Below are 18706 nucleotides of genomic sequence, written 5' to 3' on the forward strand. Positions count from 1 at the left end.
TGGAGCTTGGCGACTCAGGCGTGCTCGCGTAGGCAGCGCGAACTGAATACCCAAGTAATGGCGTACGCCGCTAGCGCTCCTAGTGGATGACGTCATGTGCATACCTCCTACTCGTTAACGCTGCTCTAATAGACAGTTTTAGTTCCACGTACGTAGAGGCTTTGCGTACGTAGAGCTTCTACGTGTCAGCAGTGCGCATGCGTAGAACGTAGCGGCCGCGCGCTGGTCTCACGGACGTACGTGAGATTCATTTCTTTGCGTGCGTTTCTTGCGCACGTAGACAGCTTCACGTGGGAGTTCCGCGAGATCACGAACAAGCGATAGAGGGCCGCGCACGCGCGGTCGGCTTGCATCGAAACACGGCGACAGGATTGAATTGGCTACCGCCGTGTTCACATTTCCCGATAGATGTAGCTACGGGGTCCCTCTTGGCGTGCGTCGCGTACGTGTAGCTAAAAGCGTTTCAGATGGCGTGCACGTAAGGTACGTAGGCATTTCATGTTTGCGTACGTGAAGCCTCTACGTACGTGTAACTAAAACTGTCTAATATCGTGAGCAATGTGAGCGGGAACACGCTCACGCGTGGCAAACAGCCTAGAAACCGAGTTAGAGCGGTACGCGGATGGCGCTGTGGAAAGCATAGGTGAAAGAGGGACGCTCTTCCGCTAACCGCTAGCACTTCCACCGCGCCTGCGTTTGTCGACAACGGCAACTTAATGCGATTCATTGGCCGCCGATGGCCGATAAGACGGTTACGTGCACAGTAACTTGAAGCGAGTCATTTTTTTTCAGCCACATTTTCTTCTTTTCTTTTTTGAGAGCTTACGTGTCTGAAGCACCCGTTCGTGCGCAACACGTAAGGTATCTTCAGATACACCCCCAAAAGACCTGATGTTTATATTATGCAGCGCACCGTGTCACACGTTCCAGACAGACGGGCAGATTTCCCAGGGAACGAGCTCTCGAATGTTTACGCTTCAAAACAGTGCTGCGATTGGCTACGCTTTGTTGCACAGAGTTATCAGTAACCGCAATATCAAATAGCTTTATCAATACGGGCTGGCAATGCGAAGTTCTGCACTTTGTATAGAGAGACGCATGGTGGGAGTGCCAACAGTGATTAGAACGGCGTGTTCCTTTCCACTTTGTTTCCGACGGCGGCCGCCACGTATCAGCCGTACCAGGGTTCGAGGCTATCTGACACGCGCGCCTCTGTTCCTGCCCATAGTGCTCACGATAGTGCAGCACTTCTTTCTATATCCAAGTCTCAGTGAACTGCGTTTACGAGGCAGTATTCCCTTTCGCCATCCAGTGAACTGCTGAATCATGTCTAGGACACCTTATGCAAGCCATGCCATCGACGCCAGCTATGCATTCGACAACAGCAGCAACGAATGGAACGCGCAGAACATTCCATGCACCAAGGTGGACGGTGCGAGCTGTAAGTTACTGGAGCACCATCCGGAAATCAATAGGGTACTTCTAGGCGCTGCCCTGGAGCTTCGGGAAGACAAGCGAGGACAGAGCAGAGGTGATGCCCTTATTGCGGCTATCGAGGCAAGCACTTGCCGGTACGCCTTTTACAGCTCTGAGGAAAACTCGTGCAAAGCGAGAGCACTGGACCTTGTTGAGCTTCTACTCGCCGAGCACCACTGCATCACGGCGATGGAATTCAACAGCAACCTGATGCTTCGCCCATCGTTGATCTCAGAAGTAAAACGACACCGCTCTTTGAAAAGCTTCGCTGTACGCGGAAGATTCATTGCGTCTGACGGCACAGCTGTGATGTTCGACGTGATAAGATCTTTGCCGCAGCTCAAGAATCTAGCTTTGAAGTCTTCCGAGTTTGAGAAGGAATCCTGCACTACGACCAGAGTCATTCGCTGCTCATTTGACCTTCCCATAAGTTATCTGTCGACCCTCGACCTCGGAGAGCTGTTAATGCCCTGCACTGAGGTCGGTTGGCTTGTACGGGCGCTCATTGAAAACGAAAGCATCACCGACCTCTGCGTAGGAGATTGCGTGTTCTCCTACCGAGACAGAGACTTCAATGCAATGTTCCCGACGTACCTCGCCAAGAAAAATTGTCCGCTGCGAAAATTGACGCTCAAATCGAACGACCACTTCATCAGCGGGTCACTCATGGGAAAACTCATCGACGCGTTCTGCAAAATGAATTTTTTGGAGGAACTGAATGTAGACATCATCTTGACAACAATGTTGTAAGTAGAAGTGAAATCGTATTATGGATATGCTCTACCGTTCTAAGATATCGCAACGCTTCTTAAGCGACCTTAGCTTTCTTAACACCGTGACGCTCAGCCAGTTACACGTGCATGCTACCCTGAGTACTGTTCCACAACGTTCCGATTTAGACGCGTATAATTTAACGCGTACGCTATGATCGCGCATTTGATAAGCTGGAGCGAGCATTCCCTTGTGGAGAGTTCAGCAAAATAAATTAATTGTTTATTTACTGTACTAATTAACTTTTTATTGCAATAAATGACATTTGGTGTACTGTTATCGTATTTTTTGAAAATGTAGTCTTCATGGCAGGAATTAAAAGTGCAGAAGTTGTTTTAACTTTCCCTGATTTCGAACAATTTTCGGGTAATGGAGAATTAATAATGACACATAGGGTCCTGCAGGTTCTACGCTCTTTTTGTTGCGCTATGTAATGTCCGGTGTTAGCATGTGCCGTCCTTATCGTCGTCACAAGTTCCGGTTCTCCGACTCAAAACAAGAAAGTTAAGTAATTCTTTAAAATATGCTTGCTTCAGAGGCCCCCATAGTTAATTCTAAAACAGTTTAGTCGCTATGGTACTGTTCAATACGGTTATTGTCTCAAAGTTTCAGGAGATATTTCTTGCGACTGCCGGTGAAACCACCATCTTTGTTGGCACTTTTGGAAATTTGCGCCGCACCCTCAGATCAACATTTTTTTAATTTAGAATACTGTTAGCCCTTTTCGCGCTGGTACCGAGTGGGAGGATTGACACATTTTGTCAACACATCAAGCAATGAAACAAAATAAGTACATACCGAGAGGTACATTTCCAGCTTCCGTTTAAATAATTCCAGAGTCATTGTGCTATGAAAAATGAGTACATTAAGGGAATTTCAGTCTTCAATTGTCTTTACAAGGGGAGAATATTCAAAAACATAAATTCTGGCATTGTAAGGCATAAAAACATGAGGGTGATTCACAGGGGTAGAGACTCTGCCAGGACGTAACAAACAGCTCGACTGATCTAAGTTAAATTCATTAGTAGAGAGCTGGTACAAAAACTTCAGTCGTGCGATTTTTCTGCGTGTTGCCGGTGTTGATAAATTTGCCCTAGTGAGCAAAGTTGTTACGGACTATGGCTTGCGATATGCTGAAAATATAAACCGTACTGCAAGTCTCTGAATGCGTTCAAGTTGGTTAATCTGATAATGCTGGTGAGGATCCCATATAACGCTAGCATATTCCAAAGAAGGGCGCACAACGGCTGTATACGCCTTAAGTTTAACTGCAGGCGTTGCATGCGCCAATTTCCTTTTCAAAAATTCAAGTTTTCGCTGAGCAGATCCACATGGGTTAATTACATGATCCTTCCAACTGAGGTTATTTGAGATGGTTACTTGAGGTTATTTGACACTAAGATAGTTTAGTTTTGCATTGCGGGCTATTTGTTTGTCGCCTACAAAGTAACAAACACAGTGGCGCCTTCATGTTCGAGACAGTCATACCGGCGCTCTTGTCTAAATTATTTTCCATATTCCATTTGGACCGCCAATTGTGAATTACTTCCAAGGATTTATTCAGTAATTTTGTATCATCTAGTGATTTCACTGGGCGGTGCAATATACAATCGTCCGCAAATAAACGAACCTCAACACAGTATCTGTATGCTCGGCTATATCATTAATATAAATCAAGAATAATATCGGGCCAAAAAAGGACTTTGCGGTACACCAAAAGAAACGGGTAAACATTGGGAGTGTTGACAATTAATTTCAAGAAATTCCAGTGTATTGGAGAAGTACGCTTGAATCCAGTTTATAATTTGTTCGTTGACCCCAGAGCCATAAAGCTTGCTGATAAGCTTCCTGTGACAGACCTTATCAAATGCCTTTGACAAATCAATTGAAATTACGTCAACTTGCGCTTTCGAGTTCCCTGCCTCACCAAAGCTGTGGATAGTTTCAAACAGTTGGGTCACAGCCCATAGAGCTCTTCGAAAGCCATGCTGCTTACTAAACAAAACGAAAAAAAAAGATTTCCTATGTACTGAAATAACTCCTTATCAATTATGTGTTCCAGGACTTGCGTATTGTGCACATAATAGAAATTGGGCGATAATTCCCCATGGCAAGCTTGCTTCCAGATTCGAAAATTGGTTTTACCCTTGCCATCAGCCAGCGAGTAGGTATAATACCACTATGAAGCGATAACCAAAAAGCTTATCGAGACAGCAGGCCACAAACTCAGAATAACTTTAAGAAAAGTGTTTGTAATCTTACCCGGACTCGGTGACTTTTTGTCGTCTAGTTTTAGCAAGGCGGCAATTATACCTTCCTTCGTGATAATATATTTGTCGGAAAGATTCATGTCCGAGAGTTTTACGACAGTGCTATCATCCTTTGAAGTGAATACAGAGCAGAAGCACTTGTTGAACGCTTCAGCACAGAGGGAGTGTTGAGAACACGACATACCATCTACAAGAACGGTTTCGATTGTGTCTCTACTCCTCGACATGTACCTCCAAAATTTCTGCGGCGATTCTTGCATATATTTGGTCAACGTATTGGAAAAGAGAAAGCTTTTTGCTTTCTTTAACTCGATACGGACTTGCGCACTGAGGTTACTGATAGCTGTCACATCTCTTTGAATTCTCTGACGTGCACGGCGCAGTCGCCATTTTATATGAGTAATATCTCGTGAAATATAGGGTTTGACAAAAACTCGTTTGGCGAGGAAAGAACATGGCGGAATAAACCTACACTCGCTAACTGAAAAAATTTAAAACCACAGATTGACGTTTCGGCGCCCTATACGGGTACCTTATTCACAATGAACGAATGCATGATGGTCTTTATGATATATGTGTCGGAAGACGTAATAGGCTTGCGTACAACTCAGGGAGAGATACGCTTACCCGGTTTATCGTGGTAGTAGTAGATTGTATGCGGAATAATTCATGGAGCAATCGGGACAATTTTTTCTCTCTTTCAATGATAGAAGCCGAGTTCCAGTTAATACTGTGTCCAGTCTTTTCATGATGCTCTGCCAGGGGGCCGGAAACCGTGTGTCCTTTGGCTACATCACAGCGGTGCTGCTTTAGCCTTTAAGTTCCCCGTCTCACCTACGTAGCACGCCTGGCAGTCCCGGCAAGGAATTTTGTAGATGACGCCCGGATTTTTTTCTTTTTCGAGGTGGTCTTTTTTTTCTTTTTTCGAGGCGGCTTGTTTGAAGGGACGTGGTATATTTGTACATCATTATCTTTGAAAATTCTTCACATTGACTTGCTCACGCCTGGTGCATAGGGGAGATACGCCCGTTTTCTTGTTCTCACCGGCCTTACAGGGCGTTCAGCTGCACGCCTTTATTCAGTCTTTATATACTGGCCGGGGTAGCCATTGCTGACCAAATCCTGCGTCACTCTCTTCAACTCAGCTCTGCGTGCGTCAGTAGTCGAGCACAATCGGAATGCACGGGTGAACAATGTCGAGGCAACAGGTCGGTTTTGGCCAAGGGGATGGGCCGAATCCAAGAGTAGATATTTCCCTGTGTGGGCAGGCTTTCGATAAACACTTGTGGAAAGGCCGGATGCAGTGTGCATGACTTCAACTTCAAGGAAAGCCAAGCGACCATTAACTTTTTCATGGGTGAATTCTATTGCGCTTTGGAAAGAGCTCGGGTACTGCAGAAAAGGTACGACGTCTTTGCGGCGGATAATGGAAAAACAGTCGTCGACATACCGCAGGAAGAATTTTGGAGCGGGCTGGAAGGTCGTGAAGGCTTTATATTCGAGAAATTCGAAAGCAATGCTGGCACATAACACTGACACAGATGCTCCCATTGCCGTTCCAAACACCTGCCTGTAAAATGATCCATTAAACGAAAAATATGTGTTGCGTAAGCAAAAATACAAGAGGCGGCACACGTCGTCCACTTCGAATGGGGTACGCGGAGGCAGAGATGTGTCGTTTTACAGTGCTTTTCGGCAGCAGTCAACAGCATGATCCACAGGTATGCGTGTGAACATAGACTTAACATCAACGGAAACCATAACGTCTTTGTTGTTTAAAGTCACGTTCCTGACCTTGTCGACAAAATCAGCGGAGTTCTTTATGCACGTCGGCATTCGTCCAACGAGGGGTCGGAGCACACCGTGAAGATAGGCAGAGAGACGGTGCAACGGAGAGCGAGTGTAGTCTACTATAGGCCGCAGCGGGACATTAGGTTTGTGAACCTTGGGGAGGCCGTATATTGCAGCAGCTGAGCCGTTGTGACACAGCAAGTGGTTATACAGATGCTTCTTTTTGGGGTGCACAAACTTGAAAGCGTCAGTCAGTAGCTTCTGAAGTTCTGACTCCGTCTTTCTTGTGTGGTCTCGTTTGGCCTTCGAATACGTGGTCAGGTCCTGAAGATGCTCCGTCGTCTTCAAAACGTAGTCATCCCGATTCATGACAACCGCGACATTCCCCTTGTTCACAGGCAAGATGACAATGGCTTTGTTGCAGTCTTTTCATGGCTAGTTTATCGAAGTGGCTGATACTTGAGTGTATCAGCATGGCCCCATGCTTTTGGTTGCCAGAGCACGAGTGCCCGGGATTTATTGAGCAGTTGTTTTATACAGTAAAATGGGTCAATGCCCCTCAGATGGTCATGCGACGATATACAGAGAAGTGAGAATACGCCCCCTCAGCTTATCACGCATAGCACACGTGTCAGACGCGATACGATACACTTGAGGTCCTAGCATTACGAAGCTTTGAAAGATCCCCAACAGCGCGAGTACGACCTTCATTTTGCAGAGAAGGCTCGACTTAGCGTACTGCCTCCTCAACTGCACAAGCCATCTTCCGCGTACTTGGCGTGGTACCAATGTTGAAATTCAGGCCGCGGCTTAGTGGATGAAGCTCAGCGGTATCAAGGTGGTGTGACGACAAGTTGCAAACACCAGCTTGGTTGTCAGGCGGCTGACATTTGTCCAGCAGACGCGAAACCTTCTTTTCCTGGCACCTTTCTCTTTTCTGTCGAGTCGCCGTAGCTGTTCCACTAGAGTAGAGTAATATCTCGTGGAATTCCGTGGGAGCGGTGCGCTCAAGCGTGCGTTGGCGAAAGAAAACATCATTCTCCAAGCGCTCTATGGTAGCCTTCGTTTCAAGGATGCGTGCTTGTAGAAGGAGCTTCTCGCCGCGTGAGATAACAAGCTTTCCAAACGGCGTACGAACCAAGAGGGGTGGGCGAAGTGACTTCGGGATGATGCTGTGGGCCTTACAGCGCAGGTTGAACTGTAGGTGGCATTGAAAAGATGCCAACTTCGACTTGAGGGACGCAAACTGTCGAATCTTCGTTACGGCGGACCGTCCATGCTTTTCGCAAAGAGCAGTGAAATGTAGGATTTGCCGAAAACTCGTTTGGCTAGGAAAGAGCATGGCTGAATAAACGCACACTTGCCTACTGAAAAAATTCAAAGCCACAGATTGACGTTTCGGCGCCCTATGCGGGTGCCTTGTTCACAATGAACGAATGCATGATGGTCTTCATTATATATGTGTCGGAAGACGCAATGGGCTTGCGTACAACTCAGGGAGAGGTCCCTTTATCCAGTTTATTGGGTTAGTAGTAGATTGTATGCAGAATGATCCAAGGAGCAATCGGGATGATAATTTTTTCTCTGCTTTGATGATAGAAGTCGAATGCCAGTTAATACTGTGTCCACTCTTTTCGTGATGCTCTGCCAAAGCGTTGGAAACCATGTGTCCTTTGGCTACATCACTGCGGTGCATCTGTAGCCGTCTTTTAAAGTTCTCCATCTCGCCTACGTAGCACGGCTGGCAGTCCTGGCAAAAAATGTTGTAGATGGCGCTCGGAAATATTTCTTTTCCGAGGCGGTCTTTGAGTCGGACGAGTTGTTATTTTAGCTTGCTTGAAGGGAATAATATCTCGTGTTATCCATGGGTTTGGCCTATCAGTCCTTTGGTTCCTCGACTTTTGTCGGCCTTAGCCGTTTCCCAAAAGTGTGTTCGCTTTTCGAGTGTTTCCGGCGAGTAATAATCAGAAATTCGTACTTTTCAGCCTTTCAGTTTATGGCAATTCTTGAAGAGAGCTACCTTTTCCTTGAAGTTATAAAGCTTCTTGATGTCTGGCCGATCCCAGTGATCTTTCTTCTTCACAAGCCTGTGAATTCGTTCTACTGACGACACGACAACATCAAGGCGGTTCCAAAAAAATGTCTTTTAATACTTGGCGTTCAATATCGTCACGTGTTTCTTTCGCGCTTTCCTTGGCGCCGTAAACTATGACGTTATTCCGCCTCGATCTGTCTTCTAAGTCAGTTATCCTTTCTTGTTGGTTTCTGATCGTCCACTCAAGATCTGTACTGTACTGTACTTTCAAGATCTTGTACCTTAATGCACACATCTTTGAGGTTATCGACTTTATCTTCAAGGCTTATAAGCCTATAGCCTCTGCTTTTGTTTGGTTGGCTAATACTTCGTTAAGCATTTCCTCAACAATAGGACCCGGGTTAGTTTCCACATCTCCGGAAACAAAATTTCAAAATGCAACCATAACATACTCAAAATTTCACGATGCTTCATTGGGAGTGACAGCACAATAATGCAAGGATCATTTGAACGAAAACGTGATACGTAAGTATAGTAACGAACATGGTGCTACCACGGTAACGAACCTGTAAAATAACCCCTGCATATTTAGGCGACATGGTCGCTCCAGCGCTGCCACTCCCACAGAAGGTTGTCGGCTGCAGGACACGCTTTATATGGTTCCAGGCTGTCGGTTACGTCCCTGTGGCTGGATGATACCACGGGGTGACGCTGTTCTCTTGAAGGTCAGCCGGCGTTTCCAGCAAAAAAGCAGTTGTTCCGTTGCTTGCACTGACGTAGCTTGTAATCAGCGGCAATATCTGTAAAATAACCCAGGCATATTTAGGCGACATGGTCGCAGAAGTCACATGTCGGTGTGACGTCACGCACCCCGACCCTGTGGCCACCCTGTGACTCCCTTACAATGCAAGATGGTGTATTTTTATATACAGAAAGATTCATGTACCAGAGTAGACGACGTCAAAAATTGCCTGTGGTTTAGCTCTGGTTAACCGTAGTTGAATTGCGAAAGCAAGAGCTGCATGGCTACGCTTGGGGTGTTAGCTTGTGGTTAAGCGTTTGGTTTAGCTCTATTGTATAGACACGACAAGACACACTCTTCAGGTAACGACTAGGCTAGGTAACGACTAGGTAACGTCTACGCAGCGTCTCATTCCGACGCTCTCGAAAACTCAAAGCGGTCTCTTCCGCAATTGACGAGTCAATCCGGGACGTGGCACGACTTCTTCTAGCCGCATCTTCGTTACGACGCTTCTCGAGTCGTGCGGCGCGTTCTTCTGGCGTCTCTGGAGCGCGTTTTCTCTTCCTCGCTTCGTTCTGTGGTTGTTGCGTCCTTTTCGCGCTCTCCATAACGACTAAATACACTAAGGCGAAGCGGATATATATATATATATATATATATATATATATATATATATATATATATATATATATATATACCCCACGCTAGGTGACGCCTTCTCTCCCTCTACCCCAGCGGAGCACATGGTGGAGCGAGCGGCGACGACAGCGGCATCGTCGGCGACGCCATCTGTGGGAGCGCGGCTGCGGCGTTGCTAGGCAACGGCGGCTCAAGGTCGTTCGTCGGCCACGGCATACGGCATACGGGTGCCTACATATGGCATACGGCGCGAAGAGACGAAATGGCTCGCTGGCTGGCGTAGTAAAGCTTTAGCTTTAAAATTCCTATCATGGCGAGAACCTTCAAGGTGGCGTCGCCTCCACTTTTCTCTTTTTGAGTATTTTCCGCCTTACCAGGCCCACGCTCGCAATAACAGTGAAGGTTTCCCAATCTTTTTTTGCTGCACTTGTGTACACTTGGGCTCGGCGACTGCCTGGCTATCGCGACTCATTCTCGCGCGCCATATATGGAGGAAATTGTGGGGCACGTGTAGCAAGAGGAGATGGGGGAGGACTTTGACTCCGCAAACGAGTGCTTACTTTGCACGGTCTCGTGCGCCGTATCTTGAAAGGTGACTGCAGACGGCTGCTACCTTTGTGCGCGCTGTGTTCTAGCCGCTCTTGCATTGAACCGATAGACGGCACGAAGGTCACTTCGCTCGCTGCTGCTGCCGCGCTTGCTCGCAGTAGTGTTATGAAAGCAAGTGTCCGCCCTCACCGAGTGTGATATGTCCATGAGCACTATAATGTAAAACTATTCCAAACTTTTCTGTTCCAATTCTGCAATCATCCCACCGTGATTGGTCAAAAACTTTTTTGGACCACCCCCGCTTCACCTGTCTGTCACGCGACGTCACGAAAACCACGATAGCTGCCCATCTGATATGAAGTGTACACACTGATTATACATAATTTGACCGAACAAAGCAAAAATAGTTATTTCGGATTCGGCGCCTTTTTGCCATTAGCCCTCAGCTGTTGGTCAAAAGTTTTCGGGCTCCACCCACTTCACCTGCCTCTCACGCGACCTCACAAAACGCAAAAACTTACCGCGTCAAAATGACGCGTACGTGGTAGAGATGCATTAATATGCCGAACAAAACTGAATTTTCTTCTGAATAGCCGCATGCTGACCCGTTCCGAAAGGAATAAAAGATGGCTGTCGCCGATCGCTCAGGCACTGGAATCACGCACCTGCCGGAGAGCATGAATTTACTTGCGTGTAATAACACTTTTTGCTTGGCCCTGTACAGTTTCGAGCATTTTCGGCACGTTTACGATCTCGTTCTGCCAACTCTTCTTTGCTGAGGATCCGTTTTAGCGTCATTCTTAAGCTTCCGTTACACGCCGCCGCGATTGTCGACGAGCCACCTCAAGCTAAGTGAGAGAAATCGGATCAATTGCAGACGCCGGCACCTCCCTCTTCATCCGGTTATCGATATTCAGTGCAGTGGCTCGGCCCCATCGAATCCCTTTCAACTTGAGCTTGCTCCTCGCCTCTTGTAAGCCAATTAGATAAGAGAAGCCGCTCAGTGAAAGCAATGTTATTCGTTTTTCAAGCAAACAAAAGTGGCCTCCTATGAACGAGGGGAGCATTTATTTGGTTTGTTCAGACAACCCTGCAGGTGACCGCCAGATGCTTGCGTCGGTGGCTACGCAAATTTTACGCCAAGAGATTGGAATAAAAACATATTGGAATAGTTTTACGTTATACGGCCCCATGCTTGCTTGTGCGCGCTGGCACCGTGCTTGCTTCATTCAGTTAGTAATCGAATGTTCCCATGATTACGCAGCCGATAGAACTATTATGCTTACGTCCTATAGCTTTTTACTAATTACTATCGCAATAGATGATCCGCTTTTCGGGCGACCCACCGACTTTTTTTCTCACCTTATCAAATCATCAGCCGCAGAGAAAGTATTGGAATGCCCCAACGCCTATAAGACGCATGAATAGGAGACGGCCACGTTCACCACTATACCGACAGTCTCAGTGAGAATGGGAGTGCGGAAGTAGACCTTCGCTACCGTGCAATCTTGGGAGCGATGGACGCACAGCCTAACTGCACCAGAGTGACCATTGGTGTCGCTGAATGGTGGTCCGCTATGGCCCCTCCAACTGCTCCTTCGCTAAGCCACCGCAAGAGCGGTATCTGCGAGGTACCGGCGCTTTTGTGAGCGCCGAAGGTCACGGTCAATGACATTGAGACGCATGATCTGGGTTAAACAACACCGGAAGATATTCCAAAATGACTTCTCTTGGGAAAGTTGGTGCTTAGATTTCCTAGGTATACTTTGTGGCACAAAATACATTTCATGAAAAGGGACAGAAGAAAGGAAGACAGTGAAAGTCTTTCTTTCTTCTGTCCCTTTGCAAGAAATGTATTTTGCGCCACAAAGTATATCTAGGAAACACCGGAAGGCTAACTACGTTCAAAAGGACGGCTGATGTTCACTCATCAATGTTAACCGGCCCGCACTGAGACCTCCAGAGACGTGGACCTCAGACATAGCGGATGGTTGAGGGACCGAAAATATCCTTTGTAGATAGCGTTAGGTGCAGGTCATTTACCGGTTAAGAAATTTAATTTCAGTTTTTAGCACAAACTTACATTGGAGTGCAAATGTTCATTAGTTCTTGCGTTTGTTTACTTGAAGTCAATGTTCATTCAACTGAAATGTCTTTTCCATGTGTTTCCAGCGTACCTACGTTCGCCCTCTTCGCCGAAGTGGCCCGTCGGAGCGCCAAACTACGCAGCCTGAGGTTGCCTTGGACGGATACACATTCCCATCTCGGTGTCCACAATGCAAGTCCTGAAGCCACGCAATGCATGAAGTCCTGGCACACTGCCTTGCAAGAATCGAAGTCACCCCTCAAGCAGCTGCGCGTCGACTTGAAGGCCTTCGGTGAAGCAGAGTGCCACACTTTCTTCGACGCAATCGCCAACAGTGATTCTCTGCGGTTGGTGGAAGTCGACACTTTGCCCTTCATCGATGGGCTCGACAGGATCTCGGAAACTATTCGAGCACGAGGTCTGAACGGTCTAGTTTTCATCAAAGGACACTATGAGCACACGAACGCAATCCATCTGCTGAAATGCCCGCAAATCAGCAGCGTGGCCGTAACGGTGGGGCGGTTCGTTTCCCGCGGACGTGTTGACCCGCAGCCAGTTATCTTGACTCTGGAAGCGGTTGGCAGCTCGAGTAACGTAACGTCACTGCTGGTTAAGTGCAACACATTCAGTCGCGACGAATTATCTGCCTTGGCGGCATGCCTACGGAACGCGGCTGTGCTCACTGATGTCGACATAAACCTGAACGGCGTTCTGGCTGTCTTATCAGAAAAGGAGCGTACGGATGTGCGGGCGGAACTTGTGTCGTCGCTGGCCTCCAACCTCAAACTTGTCAAAATCAGCATCAAAGGCGTGCTGCTGTCCAATGACGACTTGAATGTTCTCGCACATGGTGCTAGGAAGAGTCTCAGCCTCACCGAATTCACCATGACTCCGGTTTGTTGTGGTTATACCAGGCCTGGCAAGTATTGTAAAGAGCTGCAAAGTGGTTTTGAGCGCAGCCCCGGTGCGTTAAAGGAAGCATTCAACTTCAAGAACATCGCACTTGCAGACATCCTGGTATGGCACAGTGACAACGGCTGTTTCCTTCGTTCCAGAGCAGAGAAAAATGTTATTTTACGGAAAACAGCGAACAAATATAGTTTGCAGAAGAGTTGGGAGTATTACCATAGGGTACCATAGAGTAGCGGTCTGTTCAAACTTTTGCTGACTTCGCAAACAGATAATTTTTGACAACGGACTGCACCATAAGCGGCACAAATCGCAGTAATATGCGCAGCTTTTGCGGCTTTTAGAAAATGAAATCAATAACGTAGTGAAGGCATCACAAAACCATTCGAGGATACAAGTAAGTCTTGCGAAACAAGCCACCGAAGCTGCGGTGAGCACGCAACGCTATTATGCGAGATATACCAATGGAGCACTGCGAAACACATGGTGCTGAAGCAAAGAAAGCTTCGCCTTAAAAAGAACAGCGAGCAAAGCTGTTGCGTTAAGAGATTGCAATTTCTCCACCAGTATATATTATTTCTGCGCAGAAAATATACGTTGTCTTTGATATTGCTCTGCATGCGTATTTCTGCATTTTCATTCTTAGTTCTACTCGGAATGCTTCAGTCCCGTTACTTTGACTTCTTTTTTACAATTTCCGAGATCACTACAGCTACAAAATAAGTAAAGCTAAGTTGTAGACGGTACGTTGGCTGTTTGAAACATAGCTATTTCTTTATTATTGGGAAATGGTGTGCGGCCTTCCTCCTGCATGCACTATCAAACAATTCAGAAATTTAGACCGCTTCAGACTTATCGCAAGTTTTGTCTACTTTAACCATGACGTGTTTTCTTTTTTGATGCAGCAAGCGACCAGAAGGAATGCCTCCTCTCTCTCAACTGCTTCACAATTCGTGCTAGGTCAGCAAGATGCCTTGGACGGCGCGGATGCCATCGAGCCGATGCACGACTACCCACGTCTCCTCGAAATGGTGATGGAAGGTGCTGACGTCACAAAGACCGACGCCAAGAAGATGATCAGCAGCGCTCTTCTGCGTGTGCAAAACTGTAGCCTTGATGAGTTTATGAGAATCGCAGGCGTCGTCAAGGAGAGGGTGGAGTGCCTTCGTCATTCCGGTGCCAGGCGGCAGCTCACCGACATTGACCACAACTCATGGCTACACATTCGCCGTTTCCTGAAGATAAGGGACGTTGTCAACATTGATCCGGTGTCGGTTAATCAAAACTGCGCATGGGCTTTTGAATGCGATTAGCACACCGTAAATAAAACACTTAGCAATCTACTGAGCGGAAATTTGCTCAGTCTGGGTACAAGTGGCACCCAAAAAATAAAATTGTACAATATTTAGTGCCCTTATACTCTGTTAAAGAGTTAACCAGCGAAGTTGTGGTGGGATGACCACATTGACGACTATATAGACTCATATGGTTATTGCTATCATCGCGATAGCGTTAAGGAGCCCGTGACACAGGAAATCCGGTGTCGGACGTCCTTCCGGCCAAAGGATTTTCGAACCCCGCATACCCAGGTCTTCCATGTGGCACAAGGATTTGACCGAAATATTTGAATTTCTCAAGGTAAAATACGTGGAAAATTGTGAAATAGGACAAAAACACAATCTACAGACATGAGCGCTCTCGGATTGTAATTTGAATATACGAGAAAACAATTCAGTTGCGCGCAAACTCAAAGTCCTTTTCCAGTGTTTCTACAATGTATAGACCGGAGACGCCGTCCGCCATTTGCGCATGCCAGAGCGTAAATATCTGCGTACACGGAGCCGCGCCTGCTTCCTTGAAACACTTCCAGATGGCGCTCCCTTCCGCCGCATCGCGGCCCATGCGAAATGCCGCATTTCGACCAGAAAGCCCGCCTTCGTGCATAGCGTTCGCCGCGAGCATTTTTCAGTAACATATGGTGCAGTTGCCGGGAGGCGTGAGAAGCAGTGTCAGGGATCCCTGAACGCTATCGCGTTCTACACTTAAAGCCGAAGCTCAAGCGTCCTCAAAATTTTTAGTTGAAACAATTTTAGTTGAAGCAACTTCAACCAATTTTTGGTTGAAGTTGATGCGATCGACTTGCCATCGTCGCGAGAAGAGCGCGAAAAGGGCGCTTGCACAAATGCACGCACCCTTCCCCAGGCATTTCCGCGGTGAACGAGAGAGCGAGATAACAATTGACCGGTCGTCCCCTCCTCCTCCTTTATTTTATTGAAATGAAAATAAAAGAAAGGTGTAGTCGCCCTATAACCGCGCCTTCGTGTCCCTCTCCACTTGCCTGCCCGACGAAAGAATACATTCAGAGCGACCGCCACGACTGATAACATAACGCGGAAACAGTTGACTGATCGCTCTTGCTGATTGTTTTTGTCCACATCCCGGACAGATTTTTTTTTTCTCTAGATTCTAGCCATAGAGAGCTTCTCTGTAAAAATGTGCTTTTAGTGTGTCTGAGATACCCGTTTCATTTGCCGGCGTGTGGCCGAAAGATAGATCGCTATTGAGCGCTAGAGCATTTCTCAGGAGGCGGGTATGAACGACCATGAGCGCTGCTGAGTTAGAATACATTTGTCTCAATAATTTCTTGGCGCCTTATTTAAAGAGAGGTTAAAGCGTCGGCATCTGCGACACTGCGGAGGAAACAACCACCTCATTCATTTGCCACGCCGGCACAACAGGCATCTGCGTTCTCCCGATAATACAACGCGCCCTCTCTAAATATGCGCTTATGCACGCAGTTTCTGGCAAAAATATATCATCGAACCGAGATCTTGTATTCAAGCTAAAGATGATGATGATGTGTGGTGTTTTATGGCGCAAGGGCCAGGTTTGGCCAAAGAGCGCCATGACAAGTGGTAATGTTGAGGATGTATTATAAAAGACGTGACTTGGCTGTAAAGTGGCCTAAAAATAGTCGCTGTAAAGTGCGTAAAATCTGCGTGCTATAAAATTATGGCGATGACTAATGACGAATACTATGAACATTAAAATACATCGTAGAAGAATGATGCAAAATAGAAAATATATAACATTCTAAAATTCACTAGAGCACCACTGCCTCATTAGAGCCCTTGAGACACAAGGGCCTAGAGGCATGTGCTACGTAAAAAATTTATCAAGAAAGCCACGATAAAACACAGGCGAAAATCATGGATGGACACGCAGCCAAATATCTCTCACTTAAAGAATCAAACGAAGAAGACGAGAGCCCTGAATATACGGGAGGCATATGTGAAGAACTTGACCGGGAGTTCACCGAAAGTGAAGTCAACGCGGCTCTTCACAGTCTTAATGATAGATCGGCGGCGGGACCTCATGGAATAACTAATAAGACAATAAGAAATCTCGATGATGGATCAATTTCTTATCCAACTGAACATTTCAAGCATGTTGGGGAAAAAGGGGTATACTCAGAGGAATGGACGGCGGCCAATACTATCCTCATACAAAGACCAGGCAAACAACTCAAGCTGGACAACATTCGTCCAATTTCCTTAACTTCATGTCTAGGCAAAGCTATGGAACGTGCCATTCTAAATTGGCTCACGAAATGCGTCGACCAGAACGACATCCCGTACAACTTGACCTGCTTTCGTCCCGAGCTGTCAACTCGGGTTGCTGTGCTACTGATCAAACACCAACTTATAAAGCCCGCACGGCGCATACAAAAGCCCTTTTGGGATTGGATGTGGAAAAAGCTTTTGACCGTATAAACCATGGGGCAACAGACGTTCTGTCGGAGATGGCGTTACGCAAAAGACTTTTTAACATGATGAAGGACTTCCTTAGTTTATATGCTGTAGAGAACACACCGAAAACATGTGGTTGAAGTGCTTGGCAGCTAAATCAGAACTCTGGATCATTGAACATCACGGAAAAGGTTGTAAACGAAGAGCTTACATTCCGGAAGATAAGCATAGAATGTGCTTATAGGATCACGAAGGATCCCCAACGAGACTACTTGAAAAAATGAAGGTTCTTGGATATCACACCGAAAGAGAATGTGCTAACTATAGAACAATACAACATATCTCGAACAAAACAGAAGAAATCATTAGGTTACTAAGAAGAATTACCAACAGACACAGAGGCCTAAGGGAAGACAACGCTTCGAGGCTAATACACGCCTTTGCTCTCGGTCAATTCACATATGTGGCTGGGTTATTTCCATGGAAGCAGCGAGAACGTAACAAACCTAATGTGATGCTCAGGAAGGTTGGTAAAATAGCCCTAGGGATACTGAGTAACGCTGCAACGGAAAACACGTAAGTATAGGGGCGCACAACACAATGGACCAAATCGGGGAGGCCCGACAGCTAGCGCAACAAAAAGATTCACATAAAGAGGAGCTGGTAGGAACATATTACAGACAGTAGGTGTAGAACTGAGTAGATAAGGCATCCCAATAGAGGTTGAAGTAGAATTAAGGACTGAAGTCATGAATAAGATTAGAACCAACCCTTTCCACAGAATATCAAAAGGAGAAAGAAAAGAGTTAGGCATTCTTGCAGGAAATAGAGCAGCAGAACCAACTGGCAGCTATAGTTGATGCTACCTGGATGGAAGATGAAGAAGCACATACGGCCATTGTATCAAATTCTCAAAGGGAGGTACAAGATGCAATCACTATTTTTACCAAGGACCCCATGGTGGCGTAACACGCAGTAATTGCTCTGGACATCAGGAGTAATAAGTGGGTCTGCATTTAGAGTGATTCAAATGCCGCTTTAAAGGGTTTGATAAAGGCTAGTTAGCTGGAGCTGCAGATAAACTTTTCAAAACATTGGGAATATGAGAACTCAAATCTGATCGTTTCCTAAGCATTTGCGGAAAGTGGAGGACACTTGGGTTAACCTCAATGAGGTTGCTCATGACTTGGCACGAGGACTTGCTAATCGTGATGATTACAACGGAGCCGTACACCCTCAAGCCAAATAATAAAGAGATCATTTAATAACTTACAATGACATTAACAAACATTACTATCTAGGACGAAGGCAATTCTTATTGCCCCAATCAAAACTGAACAAGGCTCAGCAAGTCACACTGCACTTATTGCAAACAGGTGCATATCCCATGGCGTACCACATTAATATAATATATCCAATGAGGGAGATAAGATGCACTGCAACGAATGCAGTGGTATCATAGGAATAAGACATATGCTGCCGGGGTGTCCCGCGACTTTCCGCAACATCAAGATATCAAGTTGGGACGGTTGGTTAGGATTCATTGTAAGGTTAATTACAGGGCAACACAAGACACGGACAACCATGTCTAACATATATATAGGTGCCATTATATGCACGAGACACAGAGATACATCGAGGCAACTGTGACCTACTGATGCATAATCAAAAATAGCTTCGTTTTGTCGG

At 46.4% G+C, this 18706-nt stretch overlaps 1 protein-coding gene across 1 annotated transcript; it reads left to right on the forward strand.

Annotated features, from left to right (window-relative positions):
* The first annotated feature begins 1174 nt into the window (after positions 1 to 1174).
* On the forward strand, positions 1175 to 14630 carry LOC135898005 (uncharacterized). Its single transcript, XM_065426719.1, has 3 exons — positions 1175 to 2222; positions 12446 to 13376; positions 14174 to 14630. Exons 1-3 carry the CDS (start codon positions 1327 to 1329, stop codon positions 14579 to 14581), a joined length of 2235 nt encoding a protein of 744 aa, XP_065282791.1. The 5' UTR covers positions 1175 to 1326; the 3' UTR covers positions 14582 to 14630.
* Positions 14631 to 18706: the final 4076 nt, after the last annotated feature.

This window comes from Dermacentor albipictus, chromosome 10, assembly GCF_038994185.2.
Source record: "Dermacentor albipictus isolate Rhodes 1998 colony chromosome 10, USDA_Dalb.pri_finalv2, whole genome shotgun sequence".
Lineage (NCBI taxonomy): Eukaryota > Metazoa > Arthropoda > Arachnida > Ixodida > Ixodidae > Dermacentor > Dermacentor albipictus.